General features: G+C 44.8%; 1 protein-coding gene across 19 annotated transcripts in view; it reads right to left on the bottom strand.

The window, feature by feature from the left end:
- Sirt2 (Sirtuin 2) overlaps nt 1–22,669 on the bottom strand; it is a 438,023-nt gene that overhangs the window by 265,246 nt on the left and 150,108 nt on the right. For 17 of the 19 annotated variants that reach the window (XR_012884102.1, XR_012884103.1, XM_075865870.1 and 14 more), the window contains 2 exons: nt 16,980–17,103; nt 5,752–5,811 (listed from right to left, as the gene is read on the bottom strand). Coding sequence is in view for 17 of the 19 variants with exons in the window: in XM_075865870.1 (XP_075721985.1) it covers nt 5,752–5,811; nt 16,980–17,103 (184 nt within the window). In the remaining 2 variants the exon portion in view is untranslated. The remainder of the gene's footprint in view (nt 1–5,751; nt 5,812–16,979; nt 17,104–22,669) is intronic. The other 2 variants (XM_075865858.1, XM_075865865.1) reach the window with 1 other exon arrangement.

Raw genomic sequence — 22,669 nt, 5'->3', positions numbered from 1 at the left:
CTGTGTTTACTCTGTATTGAGGCACCCTTGTATTGTCACCGTTACTTCGCTTATGTGTACTGTTTCGCGTGTCGCGAGTATTTCCTGATGTGTTACAATTTCGTCTAACAGAGATGTTCACGTACAGTATGTGTGTACGCCATTTGCACTTGCTATTAAATTAATTGAATCAGTAAACAGAAACAGGTCGTAGCGTCTCTTACTTCCCGGCCCCAGCACGAATCCCTGTATGTGAGAAGTGATTGAGACACAGCCAAGAGGGAACCGGATAGAAAAGGTGTTGAGTGGCCTTCCCTCTCTTTGGTAATCAGTGGCGTAGCGGGGGACGTCTCAAGTGGTGGCAGCGGTGGGATTACTGCTGGGGCAACAGTGCGAGATTTCACCCTCGTACTAGGGAAGGAGAGGCAGCAAAATGAACGAACAGGCTACCAAGATGAGCGACAGAGACGACCCACTAGAAATGAGCACGTTAATGATAGGGGACATGGTTCCATCGTTTATGGGAGGTGATACGGGTCCGGTTATTGGGGTTTTCTTGAAAATGTTGGAACAGGTTGGTCGCTTGGGTGGATGGCGGGATAGTGAGCTGCTCTGCATAGCACGATGCAAGATGGTAGGCGCGGCGCACGATTTTGCGTGTTGGGATGATGGCGTCGCTGCGGCTTCAACTTTCTCTGAGTTCAAATATTTGGCCCTCAAGACGTTCCATACGGAGCCACTTATCTTTAAAACAGAGCGGTTTTTAAACGCGAGGCAGGGGGCAGATGACGAGGTGCGGTCATTCGCGAGTTGCTTGCGCATCCTCAGGACTGCCACCCTGGCAAGCAGCGATAGTCAGGATCCGGTGAAAACTTCACTGTGCCGCGAAATTCTAGCCGAACAATTGCTCTCGCAATTTTTATTAGGCCTGGGAGATCCGGTCCGCAGATTTGTTCTCTCTAAAGACCCAAAAACGTTTGACGAGGCCATTGCCATAGCGGTCAAGGAGGAACAAAATGAGAGTGTCGAGGAGCCATTCGTTACCCATTCGATACGTAGAAGAGGACACGGATGTTCATGAGATGCATAGCCGCCTTGACCACCTCGAAAAACTTGTGGAGAGCTTGACAGTACGCAAAAAAGTGGAACGTAATTGGCAGGAATTCCCGAAGCAGCTCCCTTATCCCGGCGGGTGCTATAACTGTGGCAGGTTTGGTCACTTTTGGCGAGAATGCCACCGATACCGGCGACGAAAGTGGAATTCGACGGGTGGCAGCCGAATTCACAAAAGCAAGGAGAGGGCGGGAAAATTCGAACCTGGAAACCTAGATGCAACTTCTCATGACGTTGACGCGCAGAGGTCAATCGCGGTCGTAAATATTCGCGAGGAAACAAACTCCTTAAAAACGAGTTGCGGTTCACCGTGTGCAGATGTAATTAATGTAATTTCCGTCACCGAGGAGGATGTTCCGCCATTGAGCGAGTGTGTGTTTGGGGGGAACGCTCACACGCCGGTGCCACTGGGTGAAACAAATGCTGTCGATGTCGAGGTTGCTGGAGCGGATGCAGACGGTTTAGCTGTGGTTTCGACCTCGAAGGTCCCACGAGACGATGAGGCATTACCAGTAGGAGTGGCAGATTTGGAGTTGGATGAGAATGGGTTTTCTGAGGATGCAGTTGTCGGAGTCTTGGTCGACATGGCGGTAGACCGAACGTTAAAGAGAGTAAGTGAGATTGAGGAATGCCTAGATCGCAACGGGGTGGTTTTTGTGGGGCCAAAGGAGAACTGCAGCACACTCGATGTACACCGCAACAAACCAGGGCATGCGCAGCGGTGGTCTTGTCAGATAGCTTCGCACATGCCTCACTCTGCGACTGAGTTGAGTAGGTGGAAGTTTGGACCATCCAACGAGGGTCCAAGACTCAGAGTCGGGGAAGAAGTCTACATACAGGTAGACGCTGAGCGCTCGGGGATCGGCTAGGGTCATAAGAGTCCGCAATGTTGCATGCCATTTTATGTCCTATAATTTCTACTTGGTCATTGAGCATGTGTGGAATGAAAGCGTATTGAAATGTGTGTATCCTCTGTTTGGTTGTGCCGAGTGTGGACAGTGCAGGCGAAGTGTGTGTTGTGCTCGCATGGTAGTCAACCTTCAGCACACATGACTGAACGTTATGTGCCAAACCATCTGACGAGCAGCTGTGACCAGTGTGCGTTTTGTCCACGCGTCATCCACGAGTTCCTGCAGTGATTCTGAAGGTTTCAAGTGTGTTGTGCGCGGTTGAAACACGGAATCAAACTGCTTAGTGGTGGGTGATGATTCAGCGACAATCATAGATTGGTTCCTCTCAGCGACGCGACACCGCCACGGCTGAATCACAAGTGAACTGTGTTCGCATATCGTATTCCTAAGACTGCCGCGGTGTCTCAATTTCGCTGCGCAACCCGAAGGCGTTATGCGCCCGCATTTTTCGTGTTTGAATTTACCCGCTGGGAAAATTCTTCTGCAAGATGAAGGGATTGTGACGTCCCCGCAAACACGGACTGAACCCCGCCATTTTCAAGATGTTTTCGTTCGTTTCTCAAACCCACACATAAAAAAAAAGGAAAAGAAAACCTTCGGTGTAACGAATGGGCATTCCAGAGTGAAGTACCAGAAGGATTATTTCTATTATTCTCACGGGCTCCCTCGCGCAAACACGAGGACCGGGCGGCGCCTTGTCGTCTACAGACCGTGTGACAGTGTACGGTGGAGATAATCGGCGCGCACCCTTCAGATTTGTGGCATGGGGGAGCAGCAGAGCACCTTTTGTTGGTTCGGGGAATGCGACGCTGCCGCGGCGCTCGTGCCGGGTCCAGTATGGCTTTCCGTCAGCCTCCATGGCTCCAGGGCTCATTACTGCGTTCTGCGCGGATGGCCGCCCGCGGCGGTGAATGACGAAGAAGCGGAGGCTAAGGAGACTTTCGCGGGAGACACCGAGCTACATGGAAACATTGAGACTTGGTCTGAACATCGGCTCACCAAGTACCGGAAGCATCGAGACCATTGTTCGCCCGTAATTAAAGTGTCTTCGGACGGCTCGCTCATCACTCTCCCTAAGGCTTGAGTTTGTACATTGTTACTTGCTCGGCTTTGTTTGGGAGGAGGTTTTCTACTCGTGCGGGCCGCGGGAGCGGCCGTCGAAGATGACACGCACCGACTGACAGAGAAATATGCCGCGTGGATAGTGGCGATTGGTTTGGTGCCCTGGTAGGGCGGAGTCGGGTCCTACAAAAAGGGACTACGAGACGATGCGAAGGGGGTCCGAGATACGATGTGAAGAGTCAGAGATACGATGCGATGAGCTCGAGATGGTAGACAGACGGAATGGAAAAGGAAGATGACGGTGCGAAGAGATAGCGATGAGAGGCGATGAGATGATGACTGGGGCAAGGACGGTACGATGAGGAATAAAAATTAGAGATGGGAGGCAAGTGAATGGAGCGTTATGAAAGAGGGATAAGATAGAAATCATTGAGAAGCACGACGTAGGCGACGACGACGAAGACGAAGACGCTGACGAATTGGACAGATCAGACCTCGACGCCAAGAACCAACCTTCGGCCCCGATTCGAGCAGCCAACTCCGAGGCCCCGACTACATGGACATTCTGTGAGATGAACTTCACCTCCCTTACTTAAACGAGCTTTGCGGGTAAGGATGCGGTATATTGAGACATTGCGCGGTTTTATTCATTGATAACTTTATCATTTGTGTCGTCCTGTGTTTACTCTGTATTGAGGCACCCTTGTATTGTCACCGTTACTTCGCTTATGTGTACTGTTTCACGTGTCGCGAGTATCTCCTGATGTGTTACAATTTCGTCTAACAGAGATGTCGTTCACTACAGTATGTGTGTACGCCATTTGCACTTGCTATTAAGTTAATTGAATCAGTAAACAGAAACAGGTCGTAGCGTCTCTTACTTCCCAGCCCCAGCACGAATCCCTGTATGTGAGAAGTGATTGAGACACAGCCAAGAGGGAACCGGATAGAAAAGGTGTTGAGTGGTCTTCCCTCTCTTTGGTAATCGGTGGCGTAGCGGGGGACGTCTCAGTCCGTATAAAGTGTTGCGCCGCGTGAGTGATGTAAACTAAAAAGTGGTTCTGGACACTGTGTCGTCAACACAAACACAATGAAGACAACAGAGCTCCAGCATAGTTCCTGATGTGCACATTAAGCCTTATTTTTCGCATTTATGATTTCTCGAACTGTTAATTCATCTTGCTTCTTTTTTTTATTTGTGCATCTCCCATTGCCTAATCATTGATTGACTGTGCGCATGTAACATTTCACTATTCACATCCTTTTGGGTCATGTTCAAAGGCTAAGGCCCAGGCCACTGAACGAAGAAGTGCACGTGTACCCTGCTCTGGCGGGCAAGCCCAATCAAGGCGCTTGCTTAGAGCCCTGTTGCTCAACGTTCAGTAAACCTTGCCTATACCTCTGGAGCGATGCTACAATATACAAGACACATAAAAAGCCTTTTTCGAATTACAAATATAGCTCACAGTTTCTTGTTAATTGTATGAGCAAACAAACAGCCAGAAAAGAACTCAACAGGACAGATGCTCAATTTACAACTGCAATTTAAACGAAATTTTTTCTGACATAAAAACTCGGTACTGGGCATGTGCAGACACCTATCACAAGAAAGACATGGTCAACAGAAAGGTTGCTCATCTAAATTGCTGCCCATCACCTATTTAGAAAACCTACTTTTCTATTTGTCAACGCTCCCAAGGAAACCCTGGGATACGAACTTGAGTTAGCTTTTATCTGTCCAGATCTCCCTGGCCTGTCTGCGTTTAGATTTGCAAAGAACATTGGTCCAGCAAGGTAGAGAGGTTGGCAAGTTGGAAACAATGCATGTGGTAAAAAAATCAGTGTGAACAAGAAAGAGGACAAGAGGAGAAGGGGACAGTACAAAAACTAATAACTGAAGTTTATTGAAACAAAAATTGAATGCAACGAAAAGTGAAAAAAGGTTTGCCCCCACATTATCTGCAATGGGCTGGAAGATGATCTGCAATAGGCTGTATTGACCACTTCAAGGTTAAATGAACATACACATTGCCATTATATCGGCTCATCATTTTTTAAGTTTGAAAGTTTGTCATCTCAGCTTATATGCTGTAAGTATAGCAAATTTTAAAACATAATTTACAGATTATAACTTACATTTTACTGAAAGTGAAATCCTGCTACTACTCAAATTTGTTTCCATTTCCTTTTAACCAAAAGGAATGGCATTTGCATAGGCCTTGTTTGAATTTATGAAAAATATTGTGCAGGTTAGTTGGGTGATTATGAATATGCCCATTTATCTTTATAATATTAGTTGTGTACAATTCAAATTCAATTCAAATTACTCAACCAAAATAACTATTTGCATTAAATTTGATATAAAACTAAAATTCACTACTCACACAAGCCTAAATCGCACCTGCAATCTTTTCAGGACAGACAGGCGCATGCCACCTGCAAGATCCTTCAATAAGGCAAAACTTTGCATCATGTACACGGCGGGAAAGTCACATCAAATTATTCATGTTAGAACTTGCGAATTGTGCACTCATCTCTTGATATGCCAATTTAGGCATATATCAAAAAGACGACCCCAACAGTGTCAAGACGCAGGCGGTTAGCTATATAGGAATAGCCTTTGCTTGATTATGAAATGATGAGCATTCAAAACACACAGGGTTATGAGAAAGAGGTTTATTTTTACCTGGCTTGACAGGAGAGTTGCAGTTCAAACACAGGGGCACAGCTTCTGCAGCTATCTGCTCTGCAATACATAAGCGAGCATTTCACTTGCTTAACAAATTTATTAAGCAAGCTTTTTTAAAAGAATCAGACCATTCATTGACGGAGACAGAGTTTATATTTCTTAAAATTTCGAAGAGGACGACAGGTGTGACTGCATATGCAGTCCAAATAAACAATATATCACTTGGCTATGAAAATTTCTACTTAAGGAATATATATTCCCAAGTGAAGATATTATTTCCCAAGTGAGTGCTTCCCAACACTTGCTCTTCATGAAACTTTAAATTTATTATACAAGTACACTATACACATTCGAAAGCTCAGACAAGCAGGTGCTTGCTCCTGTACCAACACATTGTCCAGGTCTATGGTTTACTTCTATGAAATTTATCATTGTTGTGGTTTTTTGTTCCAAAACCACGCTATTATTTCGAGGAATACTGCAGTGGAGGACTCTGAAAAATATGACTGCCTGGGGTTCTCCTACATGCACTTAAATTCAAGCACGCGGGCCTGTATCATTTTGCCTCCATCAAAATGCAGCCGCCGTGGTTGAACATCCGTGAAACTGCCACGGTACGGCTTTCACACATTGTATTTTGATACATGCACCTCTCTGCCACATTATTAGCTCTGCCCAATGTGGCTGCTTCATTTTATTTAGACACAATACCATTCTGACACGATAAGCTAGAAGATAGTGCTACCTTGTAGTGTTTGTTATCGCACAACTGATAACCAAACTGTCATTAGTGCACATGCGCCTGCTAGTGCTTAAACGCCCAATGCACTGTCCGCCCACTCGTGATGTGTAAGCTAGGGCTATAAACGCTCTTGTTTTCTCTATTGGAACCCTTGTCTGTCAGTCCTCGGACTTAGTCTTGCTACTTAGTGTAGCTAAGTGTGAAGACTGACATCCACCACTAGGTTCATGAATGCTTTCGTTATCAAATCTGAATGACAACATGACACATGAAGCAGCCAATTTACTCTCTTCATTCGCCTGATGCCCCAGTTCAATCAAATCTCTATCAACACCGTTGAGCCACTGCCATTATCAAAAAATTTGAGCAGAATATTCGCTTGTTCAGACTGTCGTACACAAGAGAACCTCAGCCAGGCGGCATTGCTGAGTCCTGCTAAAATAGCGCCCTCACTATTGAAAAATAACAGTCAGCTATCCTAGACGGCACATAGACGGGGTGAAAAGGATAATTGTTGCTAAAGCACATGGTTCTCAAGTTTATAATAAATGCATAAATCACGATAAGTGCTGGAGAACACTGTAGTGCCAGTCAGAACAAACAGGCAAAGGGGCACTAACCCATGTCGAGCCTTCGTGCATTATTATAAAACTCTCAAATATTTCCCGAGCTGCTTTTTTACAAGGTTCACATCTGTGCACATACAAAGAAAGCTTTGTAGGCTAGCAGCACCTATCTGTGTGTGTTCTTTACTAGGCAAGTATTTGAGCAGTGCCATTTTTTTTTTCAAGATGGATTACCCGCAACAAGCTTGCACTTAAATCCTTTAAATCTACTGCACTTGCATGAAATGGCGTCATTCCCTACATAAAAACCACGAGAAAACAGTATATGCACGCATAACCAGGAAAACAAAAAATGTCTTAGTTTATAACTATATGCTAGATGGTAAGCCATTAACACAAGTAAGGCACATTAAGTATTTAGGCATTACGATATCTGATGACTTATCTTGAAAAAAGCTCATTACTCACATATGTAATACCGCAGAGGTTAAGCTTTGCACACAAAAGCGTAAGCTGAAATTTGCCTCCCAAGATGTTAATTAAGCAAACTGCGTACAGGACTTTGATATGACCAGCACTTGAATACAGAAACATAACATGGAATCTGCGTAGAAAGAACTAAATAAAAAAAATTGAGAAAATACAGAGAAGGGCAGCAAGATTCATAATGTCGAATAATAGTGCACAGAATCAGTAACCAAAATGCTCACTCAACTAAACTTGCCTGAGCTTTCACTGCAGAGAAAAGCAGCTACAATAAAGTTCATTCACTTAATGAAACACGGTTGCTTTAACTATAATTCTCACAAATACATACAAAACAGAATATCACGTATTTTACACTCTGTCAGATTGAGCCATCAGGATCGATTTGTGGCCATACCTACAAAAGTTGACACTTTAAATACCCCCTCTTCCCGAAAACGATTGAAGAGTGGAACATGCTATCACATGATATAAATGAAATGAGCTCTTCAGAAGAATTTGAAAGAATGATACTTGCCTATTATTTTTCCACGTAACTGTATATAGGCATTATTACCTTTTGATGATAATGATTTTTGAAGCACATGAAACAGTGTTTGTTGAGTAGTGTCCGATTGTGTTACTATCCACTCAATGTTGGTCAGTTACTGTGTAAAACTTGAATACTTCTGCGCGTTGTGCTCTAGGTTAGATGTGCTTTTCATTTGCATTACGACCTGTATGGTGTAGGTTTGTTTGAACCTGACAGATGCATTGTCTGCCCTGATTTCACTGTGTAGTGCTTGTGTCTTTGAACGATGTGTGAAGTGTATTTTAGTACTCAATCCTGTATGAACCTTTGGCTAACAGTACAAGTAAATAAATAAATAAACAAACAAAGATGAAGCCACCATGCTGAGAGAGGGGTGTGCGCGTGTGTGCATGCCTACACGAGTGCGTGTGAAAGAGAGAAATGAGCGTTTATTAATGCCACAGCTACCATGAACTGATTCATGCCAACCCAAAGTGGGCAGAATCATTTGTCCCATGGTTTCTGGGATTGCAGATGCACAAGAAAAAGAAATACGCTCTAAGCATACCCTCATGCTTAGAGCAACTAGAAACAATGTTTCGTTTCTAAGCAGAGCACGTGATCAGGAACTTCTCTTCCATGATGAAAGCATTCATTTTCGGGGATACATCAGCCCATAAGCTGAGTAAATAACCAAATAAACTTAGGAACTTTATAGCTTTTCGTAGTCCTCGGTAGTGTAAACAGAATCACCCTCACAAACCAGGACATACTTGCTTCGTCCTCTTTTTCATGTACTGCTCCGCTTCCACAACAGGAGCGCTAATTTGTTCGGCTGTCAAATGTAACAACAATGATGCGCGAGTATGTTACATGACTAAAGAAACATCATGAACAAAGTAGTCACATGACTAAAAATGAATGAATAAAAATGCAGAAATGCTGACTACAACAAAATAAAACTTTACAGAATTATTCTGTTATGGTCGGCGTTTTTGCCTTTTTATTTACTGATTCTTCCCGACCAGATGGGCATCCGTCAAAGCCTTCATTTTGACTAAAAACAAAGTAACATCACGTGAAAATTTGTCACAAAACAACTAAAATCACGTAACATCGCATAACAAAAATGTAGTCACGTGGCTAGGACTGCGCAACACCAGGTAACTAGTCACGTGACTAAATAACCTAACATCACGTAAGAACTACTCGTGTGACCGAAAATCACTGAACTAGTCACGTGACTAAACTCACATCGCATCAAGTAACAAGTAGTCAGCTGACTACACGACACCCTGTAACAGCCAGTGACATAATATGCAACCGCTAAAACTGTGTAACACATGCACAGAGCGAAGGCCGACTGAAACCCGATATAAATAGCCAAGCCTAGCCATAGTCAGCCTCTATAACAAAAGCTTGGCATAACTAGCGAAACTTCCTAAGTCGAGCACTAGCTGCGCTGATGATTTCAACCTTGCACCACTAGTGTGAGCTGTGCACACTTTTTTTGTGCACTGCTCTGCATCAGAAACACAAACGCAGTTTCGTGCAACCATTTACCCAACTTTTCATGCAATTTTGAAAGCAGAGATTACTGAGATTTCAGCGTTGTGAACATTGTGTTATTAGGTGCCAAGAAAGAAAGAAGAAAGAGAAAACTAAGTTCGATGTCCAGACCTTATCTAGCTAAACAAACACAATTTCACTGCAACTGTGACACAATGAATGCGATAGCAAGAAAGTGGAATGTTATGCGAAATAAGGCTACCAGCTAACTTCTGTAGCATCCAACCTTGGGTACCTCTGGAAGGCACTGGCGTAATCGAAGAAAAAATGACTGCTGCATTAAATGAAGCCATGTTTGTGCTGTTTATAACTTCATTGCAAGCTGTAATGATGCGCTTGTGCGAACGCACTCGGCTGAGCGAAAGTGCAGAGCCAAGCAGCTGCCACTCCATGCTATGGGCCTTTCACATGACAAGGAACAGCCGTTCCTCTCCAGAAGATGAGTTCTATTCAACACCACTAATGCAAGCTTTCATTTTCACACAAAACACTCGATACACGGGGTGATGTTACTGATTGGCGCTGTATTCGAAGCATCATGGCAACACCGAGCTCTAACAGTAAAACCATGGCGAGAGTGTCCATATAAATGATATTGTACAATAAGATATTTAGCATAATGTGCACATAAATGAATGAGAGATCGTCATTTTGGGGACCACTGCACATAATTTCAGAGAATGAATATCCGAAGACCTGCGGCAGTCAATCTGTCAGGCAGCTGCTTCACACCTCGCAGACCATACATTGATTAATCCTAACACACCAATAACGTTTGAAAATGCTGTAGGCCCATGTGCTCAGATTTTGGTGCACGTTAAAGAACCCCAGGCGGTTCAAACTTCAAGAGTCCTTCACTACAGCGTCTCTCATAATCATATGGTGGTTTTGAGACGTTAAACCCCACATATCAATCTATCACCAACAAAGTTTGACCCCTTTTACTGTCCTAAGCATGATATCGCAAATGTTGTTTCGTAAATTGAGCAATGCACCCTCATCTACAACAGCTTTTCACAACAGCTGGTGCTCCTGTACACTTCATTGTGTACTTCTTCATTGTGTTCAATGAGCGCAACTTAATGTGAGAATTTGACGTACTTAAGGGCCACTCGGCCTACCACACGAGAATGATCAAAAGAAGGTGTGCAAAAAAAAGAACCACAATTAGGAGCTGCAGTGTACCACTCAAAGCTTGCTTTATCTATGAATTTTCTTTATTAGCATGTGTAAACTTAAGGGCTATTTTTATATGTTAGACACCATATTAATGAGAACCAACAGACAATAACGCCAGGGGAGGTATAGGGGATGTTATTAAAAGTAGTTGTAATGTGAAGAATGAAAAGTATATGAAAATACAGAGGTGGAACAGCAAACATAGATTTGGGAGCAGGCAGGCAAAATTACTTTTTGCAGGGGCTTGTAGCAGCCAGAGAGACCTTTTAGAGCAGGCTCGGAGCAGTCAGAAGGGGCTTTTTGAGCAAGTTTAGAGCAGTAAGAACATTCAGAGCAAACTTAGTTCCCTTCAAAACACTTGTAGAGCAAAATTTGTTCAATATTGCCTTTTTAAAACACTCAGCTAAATTGTACAATAGCCTAATCCTTGCAATAGAACTTATATGGATGCTCCCGACGAGCTCTTCCTATATACAGTCGACTCTCGTGAATTCAAACTAAAAGAGACCTCTAAATTTTGTTTGAATTATAAAGAAGTTTGACCTATTAAAAGTTCTCAGATAAATGACTAGATGAGCTGACATCACACATTATGCTTAGGAATTGATTTTATCAGATTTAAAAATTTTTTTAGGCGATTCTAAAACCTAACTGCACAAAATGAACAGAAAGCAGAAATGTAAGGTCTTTAAGTTTATCACCAATTTACTACTAATCAGACCTTTTAAAAAATTTGTGAACTGCCAACTGCTTCTTTGCTACATGTGCCTTCAGCACAAAGCTCTCTATACCACTTGAGAAGCATCACGGTTTACCATGCGTGTGCTATGTTTCAAAGATTTGTCCAATGTTCGGAGACGAATGTAGAGTAGAAAAACAATTTATTGCTACATATTGTCGCAAGTACGACGGTACAACAGCAAATGAAAAGGGTGAGACTAGGCGGCAGCCTAGACATGCAGCTTTATACCGATCGCAGTCAGGTCACATGATTACTGGCAGCTGGGCTGGCCACTCTATCGACAATATGTGGCGCTATCGCATACATGACATTTCCTCCCGCTTAAATTGTAGGGAGCTACAGTTACACAAAATTAAGATGGCGTGTAGCGATCTGGCGCTCGTCCACTACGTACTGGATATCTTCGTACTGGTGGTGATGCCTCGGAGGCTGCGGGCGCTGCCGTAGGTGTCTCCGCAGTGGCATCCGAGAACTCCCAGAAGGTGTCCTTGTTCTCCTCATCATCGGAAACGTCAGCTGCACCCATGAAAAGCTGATCTTGGTGACGATGCCATACGGCCAGGACCCGTGGCATGTACTTTGACGGCATACAAAACAGGTCCTTTCTGCCGCAATACAGTATTCGGAAGCCATCTGGGTGGTCTCCTGTAATTTCGAACAAGAACACCATCGCCTACAGCAAATTGTCGGGCTTTGGAGCTGTATAGGCTGGACTGAATAAATTGCTGGTAGCGAACTAATTCTTCCAATTTCGGCTTGAGAATGTCCAGTTTGAAACGAAAACGGCGACCGAACATAAGGTTAGCCGGCGCTTCTTTCGTCGTAGCGTGGGATGTATTCCGATAAGCAAGTAAGAAGCTGTCAAGGCTAGCCTGCAGGTTTCCAGTATTTAAATCTTTCTTCACGGCTGTCTTTAGGGACTGAACAAAACGTTCTGCCAAGCCATTCGCACTTGGGTGATAAGGCGCTGTTGTGGCGTGGCGCGCTCCCTATCTCTCGAACAAACGTTTGTAACTCGGCAGACTTAAATTGTGGGCCGTTGTCCAACACGATCGTTGCCGGATAACCGAAACGGCTAAACATTTCGCGAAGACGATCGATGGTTGCCGTGCTAGTAGTGTTTTTCATGATGCACACCTCTGGCCATTTGGAATGTGCATCAACCACAACTAGAAACATGTGATGCCGAAAAGGCCCAGCAAAATCGATGTGTACTCGCTTCCAAGGGGATGTTGGCCACGACCATGGGTGCAAAGGAGCACTGTTAGGGGACTACGCTGCTCCTGGCAAGGTTTGCGTCCTTTGACATGAGACTCAAGATCCGCGTCAATTGAAGGCCACCAAACATAGCTGCGGGCTAACTCCTTGGATCGCACAATACCTGGATGACCGTCATGAAGTTCTTGTAGCACCAGAGACCTCAGCTTTGCAGGCACCGCTACACGCATTCCCCACAGGAGACAGCCTTGGTGCGTGGTCAGCTGTGTCCTCCTGTCGAAGAAAGGCTTGAGCTCCGCATCGTCCGTAAAGTTAGGCCACCCCATACTTGTGAGCTCAAGTGCTCTGCAAAGAAACTGGTCATGTGAGGTTGCACGTGTAATATCTTTGTGCGTCACCGGCATTATTTACAAGCGTAATGAGTAGAACGTTTCCTCTGCATCATTATCAGATTCCCGACGAACCGGCAAGGGCGACAAGCAGTCAGCCTCTAGATTCTCGTTTGTCGGTCGAAACTTCAAGGTGTATGTGTAGGCAGATAACGTCACTGCCCAACATTGAAGTCTTGCTGCTGGCAAGGTTGGTATGCCAGACTTTGGACCCAAAATAGTCTGCAGTGGTTTATGATTTGTTATCAGCGTGAACGAACGCCCGTAAATATAGTAGTGAAACTTCTTAACGCCGAAGATGATTGCTAATGCTTCTTTCTCGATCTGGCTATACTTCTGCTCAGCATCGGACAGACTCCTTGAAGCATAAGCAACAGGGCGAACGGTTCCATCAGCAAAAGTATGAGAAAGCACAGCATCTACCCCGTAATGAGATGCGACACAAGCCATTTGAAGTGGTCTTTGCGGATCATAGTGAGCCAGCACCTCTGGGGATACCAACGCAGCCTTCATGTCGTCAAAGGCCGTTTGACATTCGCTGGTCCATGCCCAAGCTTGGTCGCCATGCAGGAGTTTGTACAGGAAATGGGCTAGTGTAGCCATTTGAGGTAGAAGTTTTCCGTAGTAGTTTACGGCTCCGAGCAAAGAACGAAGCTGCGGCTTGTTCTCCGATGCTGGCGTGGCTACAATGGCATCAATCTTGTCCGTCGTGGGATGTATGCCATCTGCACTCAACTTGTGCCCCAAGTAGGTTAATTCCTTCTGAAAAAAATGCATTTCTCAGCTCTTAGTCGAACTCCTCAGCTATCCAAACGGGTTAGAACTGCTTCCAAGTTCGGTAGATGTTCGACTCCAGTCCTTCCAGTCACTAGGATATCGTCCAAATAGCATGCAACACCTTTGAGACCCTTAAGCATGGTGTCCATTATTCACTGAAAAATACCAAGCACCGAAGACACGCCGAAAGGTAGCCGGTTTACGGCGAACAGTCCTTTCGTCGTGTTTATCGCCAGAAGACGACGCGCCGGTTCCGCTAGCACTACCTGTTAATAGGCCCTGTTCAAGTCAATTTTTGAAAATTCTCTTCCTCCACTGAGTACAGCGAAAACTTCTTCAACACGTGGTAAAGGGTAGCGATCAGTGTCTAGCATAGGGTTGACAGCAGTCTAGTAGTCGCCACATAGGGGGATGTTTCAGTCTTTCTTTACCACAGGCACTACTGGTGTAGCATACTCGCACGTGGCTAATGGTGTGATCACACCCATTGACTGCATTTTGCCAAGCTCTTTTTTCACTGCTGGAACCAGTGCGAAAGGCGCACTGCGCGCCTTCAAAAACTTTGGACGAGAGTCCGTTTTGAGAAAGAGTTCTGCCTTCTCCTCTGTGATGCATCGCAATTTTTCCTTGAAAAGGTTACTGGACTTCTGCAAACGCTTGCTAACTTCTACCTTTGCTTCCTTGTTTGTCGGCTCCTGTGCCGAGCAGAGCTTGTTGCAGGAAAATACAGCGTTCCAGTCGAGGCGCACGTGCTGTAACCACTCTCGGCCCAGAAGTGCCGGTCCTCCCTGCTCAGTGACATACAAGAGTAATAGAACACTTTGCCCATTATGTTCAACAACAACTTCAGCCACTCCTGCTGGTTCGACTAATGCACTTGTGTAAGTGCGTAGACGCAATCTCGTCGTGCGCAATTTCAAAGAGGGGAACAATTATTGCTGTTGCCTGCGAGAAATTACGGATACCTCTGCTCCCTTATCCAACTCCACTTCAAGTGGAATTTCGTTTATCAACAGGCGTACATTTATGGCATCTTTTGCCAAGCACGTCATGCCGTTTAGCATCATTTCTGTGGCCCAGTCAAGAACTTTCAGGCTGCGTGCTTGTGCCTGAGATAACTTCGCGTTCTTATCAGACTGACATATACGCTGGATATGCCCTTTCTTGCTACAGCCAAAACACGTCGCCGACGCATGTCTGCAGTTTTTGCTCACGTGCTTAAAAGAACCGCATCGCCGACACATGTTTGACGTTTTCTTTTCGCTGGCATCTTTTACGGCGACTGCTTTATGCCTCGGCTTTTGTGCAGTTACATGGTGTAAGTCAGAGATGCTTGTTGAACCATGCACTTCTGCTGCACTTTTTGTTGCTGAATCCAATGCTAAAGCTTTTTCGACGGCCTTTTGAAAGGTTAACTTCTTGTCTTCAGCAAACAGCACTCGCTGAATATCTTGTCTTTGTAAACCACAAACAAATCTGTCCCTCAGTGCCTCATCTAAGAAACTATCGAACTCACACAAATTCGAGAGGGAACGCAGTTCCGCGACAAAATCGGCAATGGATGAAACCGCAAAAAGTATGAATTAAACGAAAAATGGAGCTTGGATTAACAGGCTTTTAAATTCATTCAGAGAATAGAGGGTCAACTGCAAACATAAGTTTTGTTTGAATTAATTGAAAGTATGAATTATAAGAGTTTGAATTTTCACGAGTCAACTGTAAATTCCAAATTGATAATAAGTCCCCGCACACCATATGTTCTATTCGCGAGTGAAAGTGCACAAACAGTTCCGAACCTGCGACCTTCGATTTATACCCTGCTGGTGGCAAGTTATCTTTTCAGGGTTGAAACAGCTGCACCATTTGAGCATCGTGCGCCAACCTGCACCATCTTGCACCGAACCGGCCCTGCTACACCAAACTCACCTGTCAGCACCCTAACGAGCCGCAGCACCAGAATTTACCCTCAAAGTGCGAAATCCATCAAGCACCAGCACCAAGCAAGTTTCGCCCACAATGGCGCAAATCGCGCAGCTGTTTCAACCCTGAAAAGATAACTTCCCACCAGCAGGGTGCAAACCGAAGGTCCCTGGTTCGGAACCTGTCGATGGCAAGTTATCTTTTCGTGGAATTTTCTATCTTCACAGTTACATCACAATTAGTTCTAACAACATCCCCTGTACTTTCCCTAGTCTGTTAGTTCTCATTGATATGGTAACACAGTTTCATGGGCTTGACTCAGTGTGCCACGTTTTCAGAGCTGCTGTAGCACTGTGCCTCACAGCAGTGTGCTCTCTGCGACATGTACCAAGCTTGCATGATGATGATTTAAAAAGTTTTCTCGTTTCACATCATTAAAATGCCTTCACTGTGCTAGCACACACTCTGCTGAAGACTTGCACAGTTGGGACTCCAGCGCATGAACAGCGTTTCCTTCTCACTGTGAATCGGCTTAACAGTGCCGCATCTGGTACTGTCGTCGCATATAGAAACCGAAGGTTGTTTGATTTACAACTGCCGAGTTGAAGCGTCTTCTTTCTCTGACCTAATAGCACTTATGCGGGTGAAAGCAGCCAAACTCCCTAGAAATCCACTCCGTGCGGGCGGAAAACCAGTTGGCAGGAATGATCGGTGCACAACTTATTCTTTGAGAAGGTCTGTTGTTTGGCGTGTTGGTCATCTCCAAGTATCTTGAGAACACTTGAAAGGGTGCCTGAATGGCAGATCCCATCAATGCTTTGAGAAAATCTATGCTCAATTATTACTGTACTCAAGCACTGCAGTGGACCAATGACACTATTTAGTATCAGCAAGGTCAACACAGTTGGATGTGCCAAATGTGACATATTTGGAATGCCTTTTTTTCTATATAATGTGTGAAAGTCATACACTTTGTGTTTATCTAATTTAAAATGCTTATGATATGAACACAAAAGCCACTCTCCATTAAAACACAAGCATTCTAAAGTTTGGCAAAGCCATGTAAATTTTGTGATAAGCCACACAAACTCACTCAACATACCGTTGCCAATAATGACATCCTCACCTCGCAGCCAGTCAAGAGAGTACTCGCAGTTGCACGACAAGCAGTGAGAGGTGTGGAAGGTGCCATGTGCTTCCACAATGGCCTCCGCCGGAATACCGGCCAATCGTTCCAGGCAGTCGATGTTCTGCACACCCACATCACATATTTACTGCACGTGGCCTCAGCTCTCTCGTCTGCACATGAGCTAGTATAACAGTGAGAACAATGCATCAGTATTGAGAAAATAAACATTATAACTTATATGTATGAATACACATACTCCCTCTATGGCAGATTTGCAAACAAGACATTTAATTTCACTTAGTAATTATGCTTAATGAGAACCAAATAAAAGAAACTTCGAACAATGCATGACTACCACCCAAGCTCCTCAGATTCCATAATACCATTCATAAAATGGAAAAGATTGTATGCCTTTTCTTTTCAAAATATGGTGAGAGTTCTGCTGCCACTCCGAAATTGCCAAGCAGAACAACACAGAAGATTGATTGCCTCAACAGCTTAACAAGCATCTGCCACTATAATGTCTCCCTTATAGGGGCAAAGCTCCTTAACATCAGGCATTCTGCAGCGTAGCCACCGCTGACGGTCAAGAACAAGACCCAATCCAGACCACACATTCTATTCCTGCCATCAAGGCACAGCACATGTACAGTGCTAGACACTGTAGCACATGCAAGGTACCCACAATCATAGCATCTTCTATACTTTCTGTACCACCAATACTGGAGTTGCCGAGAGTCGACACTCGTTTCCGCAGTGGCACCCCTCACGTTAAATGGCTAGAATCGCTGCTCTATTAGGCCTATTTGAGCTCTTCCTCTATGAATGGCGAGGCCGCCGTAACCGTTCGAGCGCTCAAAAGGGGATGGCTCAAAAATGCGGTTTTTGCGGCCGTAATTGTGCCGCGATGCCATGTTTGCTCGTTTTGCGCCTTCTACTATAGAAACAGCCATTCTGCAAAGACTCACAGTGGTACACGACATACGAGTAGTACTTGCGGAACACTACTTGTGTGACTGGGAAACAAGCACACCCTGTGGTGGGCACCGTGTGGAACTAAGTTTCCATTTATTTGTGATAACCACGATGGTAGAAATGATAATTGCCAGTAGGAAACCTACACTATGTTTCAACAAAAATGAAAGTGGAAGTGCAATTGCTGTAAAAAAATTGTCCCCACCTCCTCGAAGGAAATCGTGAGAAAATGCGAGTGCATTTCTTTCGCCGAGAGCACATGGCGTAGTAATTTCAATGGCATAAATTAATGACGAGACGAGGATTTATACTGTAACCATTTATTTACACATTCATCTGCTAGTGAACGATCGAGAGTGAGGCGTGCGCATCACTTTATTTATATATGCATACGAGCGTGTGAGTGGTAGAGTGGAGTGCAGGGAGCAGAAAGAGCGAACGGCGAGAAAAAGAGCACCGAAGCACTGCACCTACCTTCCAGTACACTGTCTCCACACATGCAGGAACTCTACTGAGCTTCCACATTGTGAGCGCCCTCACACGCCACTGTGGGCTCCTCCTCTTCACTTACTCTGTGCTACTCTGCCCGTAGCCGCTGCTCTGAATGCTAGGAGCGAGCATAAGCACATGCGCCCGCAGCTGTTGCTATGGGAGAGGGAGTGAGAGTAGAGAGATAACACCTGCTGGCACGTGGGCACCACCGGACGCCTGACATAGCCGGACTAAGAAATGCATTCACAATTAAAAAACACGGGGTCAGGAAACTAATTCAGTAACACGTGAAGAGCACACAAACATATTGTTCTCACACACAAAAAAGTAACAAAAATATATGAAACTTCCCGTTCAAAGCTTAACAGCGAGAATGACTTGTAACAGCGAGAATGACTTGTAAATGTCTTTTTTGTCAGTGGCTATAGATGTATAATTCACAAGTAGTGGCATGATAAACCTCAAAGAGATAAGCTGGGCCAGGTCCTGATGGTGCAGCTAGCCACTTTGCGGGCATTTGAGCAGGCCAAAATCAACAATGGCTGGTACAGATACTGAACAAGGGTATAGCAACTTTCGAAGTGTTCTGAGTGGCTCTTCCAGCCTTGGCACCTTTTGGAGAGCAGTTTACATGAATAGGCGCAAGATGTCGAAGACATAGATGAGCTGGTCAGAAGGGTATAGTAGTCTGCCCCTACGTTGATTTCCTGTCAGCTGCTATAGTCCCTGCTTAGACAGCGGCTTCGAAGTCAGATAACAGCAGCTGTAATAAGTCACATGTTTCCTGATAACAAAGGCAATATAGCCACGAACATGCAGAGTCGCTGAAAGCTGCAGCATTGCCCCCACGCGGTGGTATACTGGGTAAGGTACTCGGCTACTGACCCGCAGGTCGCGGGAACGAATCCCGGCTGCAATGGCTGCATTTTCGATGGAGGCGAAAATGCTGTAGGCCCATGTGCTCAGATTTGGGTGCACATTAAAGAACCCCAGGTGGTCGAAATTTCCGGAGCCCTCTACTACTGCGTCTCTCATAATCATATGGTGGTTTTGGGACGTTAAACCCCACATATCAATCAAAGCTGCAGCATTGGCAAGCTTACATGCACCCTAGCTACCTTGAGCCACCCAAGTACGTGGCTAGCTTCTGGTGGCAGCTCAACCGAGCTTCCAAATGATCACAGTGCATTCAGTAAGAAACCTTTGCCGAATTCACGCAGTTCATTGTGCAGCACATTGTGCTGCTTTCTGACGCTGTAGCAATTCCAGTTTGCAGCAGCTTTTCCAACTCAGACATGACAGAGCAGACATCCAATTGGTCATTACAACCAAGTGACCTTCGAAATGTGCCAAAATGTGCTTCTATTGGGTCAGTTATGAATTTCCCCGTAAGCATGAAAGAAACCTTTTGCACCACGAGCAAGTGACGAACATGTGCAGACAGTGAGTAAGTGGTCAAGAGATGAGCTTCATAAGTTTCTGCCGTCAGGAAGCCACGTGGAAAAGCTGAGTTTTTCTTCAGTTGCTCAATCTACAAAGGGAAGGTCACGTTGAGCCACTCTAGATGATGATCATCACAGTAGTCAAAATGACGTGTATCAGAAAAACGTTCGTCAATGTGCTGCACTTTATTGCTGGTGTCGTGCAGGGTGAACCACATAAATATGTTCTTCATGCACACAACTGCTGATCCTGCAAACGCAAAGGAAAAGTGGCTGCCATGGCCTGCTTGTCTCTTCAGGAATTCTAACACTGGCGTTACATCTAGAGAGAAAACCTCTACTACTCTTATCATGTTCTTTTTCTCGGAGTCGTTTGGGTACATGTGCTTTTTTGTCAAGCACCATTTCAAAACTACATACACTTTCTTGAGGTAACTGGAAGACACTTCACCATTGCTCCCAAGCTCACGGGCAAGGAACTGTGACCGTATATATTTAAGCCCATGAGAGTAGTCGAAACTCAAGAAAAGTAGCCTGTCAGGATCACATGGGTGCTGAATCTGGCCGGTATGTCAGAAAACCACCAGATAGATGTTTCATAGCACTTGCACTGTGATTGTCACTGAAAAAAACCCAGAATGGTGAAGCTAGCTTCTTCCACTTTCTTGAAAGCTGAAAGCTGATTTCCATCGAGCCCCTCATTGAAATAGTATGCAACTGTGATCCCGTAAGCTGTGGAGAGGCCACAAAGCAAAGCAATGAATTTTCTAGCTCGGGCTCAGTCTCATTAGCAACTGCCATATTGACATGACCAACAAAACAATCTCGTTGCTTGTTGTATAGTAACTTGGACTTAATCCTCATCTTATACACAATCAAGGAGCAAGCTTTAGACTGTGGCCCCTCAAGTTTTTCAAGCTCTACTTTTAAATGAGCTTGAATTTAATTATTATAACCAGTCTCGTCTGAAATGCTCCCGATGTAATTTTGCAGTCGGCAGCTTTAGAAGCATTTCTTTTCATGCATGCTCATACACCTTTGTATAAAAATGCCATGCAATGGCCGATCACATCTTCGGACCATGCTGACTTCTTTTGCTTAAAGTTCTCGATTTGTTCCCACAAGAAAACGACCGAAAGGCGTCTTCTTTTTTTTTTTTTTTTTTGTTCCCATATGTACTGTAACCTGCCAAAATGGCAGTCAGACTTAATTTTTTTAGCTCTTCCTTATATCAATCCGTAGTTCCACAACGTCTGTCAATTTGTCTTTTTAAATCTCGCTCTTTTCGCTTCCACTTGATTCTTTCTGGGGCGAGCAGGCTGGACAGTCCAACGTCCACCTGTGTTGCCTTGTCAATGTCTTTATGAGAGACAAAATAGGGTGTCCATGACTGATCATAGAAATTTCAATACCTGCTTTATCAATTTCCAATGTTTCTTTTGTTATCTCCCTGCTACATGGTTGGTTGATGTCTGCAGCTGGAATTTTTTTTGATGGAGTTCTAATTCTGAATCCTCCTTTCATGTTTGAACAACGTTAGGAATCCACTCTTGTTGCTCCTCATCAGACAAGCACTTCCTCTTTTTCAGTGGTGGCTCATTTTCCTTGTTTGTGTTCTGCAACGTGTACCTTTTGAGGAGGTTCTCAGAGCTGCTCTCTTTCAGAGGTTGTGGCCTCAAATACGCTGGGTATTCAGGGAATACAGAAGGCATCGCAACTTTTTTTAGGCAGTGCCGCTTGCCATCTATGAATTCTGTTTCTCTAAAATGCCTACTGCACACTCTTTAGTAATTGTGAGCTGGTGTTCGGCTCCCAGTAATCCCTCCGAATGGCTTCTATCCACTGCTGCCGCACTGTTTAGTCAGCGGGAATTTCATGTAAGGAGATGCAAGAAGCTTGCTCATTAAATTCAATCGGCCGAGCTGTACACAGCAGTAGGCCAAAGAGATAATCCGTGTTGCCACGGTGGACGAGGATGCTTTCTGCAACTTCTTCGTCGGAATGTGTGTATATATATATATATATATATATATATATATATATATTTCCTTTGTCGAGGGTTCTGGACCCACTCTTCGTACTCTTGACAGAGGTGTGTCTCGAACAGCTTGTGGCTTGTTCACCGAGCACTCATTCTGACCGATGTCAGGGCTATCAAACAGCCGACAAAGAAACGTGCGTGTGCCACCTACCATTGCGAAGCCAGCGCAACCTGTCCAGCCTAGCAGATTGGATTTGATTATCCACCGACTCTTGTGCCACGATCTCTTGTCTAGACCTAGCAACCTACCACATGGCGGCTTCCGAGATTAGTGATGAGAGGGCACGTTTGGCAGCCCTGACTGTGCCATTCTCGCAGAAAGGGGAAAAAAAGAAAGAATGCTTAGATTTGTAAGCAAACTCTTTTCGAAAATATTTCTTGTGAAAACGGGGGGGGGGGGGGGAGGTCAGACTGAACTGGGAAGAGTTGTTCTTGAAGGACTTGTATCCAGTCACGCAACCAGAAACAAAACAGTGGCTTTGCCATCGGATCGACTTACTTGTCTAGCCAGCAAGTGGCCCCACATACAAGTGCAAATTCCTCTAAGATGTTTTAAAAAATCCCAGCATATCCACGGACTGAATGATGATGAGAGGAACAAAGCATCCGTATTTCTGTTCATCTTTCTGTTTGTCTGTCCATTTGTCCATCTGCCCGTGTGTCTGTCTGTCAGTCTGTATGTCTGTCTGTCCCTCTGTCTGTCCCTCTGTCTGTGTGTCTGTCTGTCTATCCATCTG

The sequence above is a fragment of the Rhipicephalus microplus genome, chromosome 6 (assembly GCF_043290135.1).
Source record: "Rhipicephalus microplus isolate Deutch F79 chromosome 6, USDA_Rmic, whole genome shotgun sequence".
Classification (NCBI taxonomy): Eukaryota; Metazoa; Arthropoda; class Arachnida; order Ixodida; family Ixodidae; genus Rhipicephalus; species Rhipicephalus microplus.
This window is presented reverse-complemented; position numbering and strand designations above follow the sequence as displayed.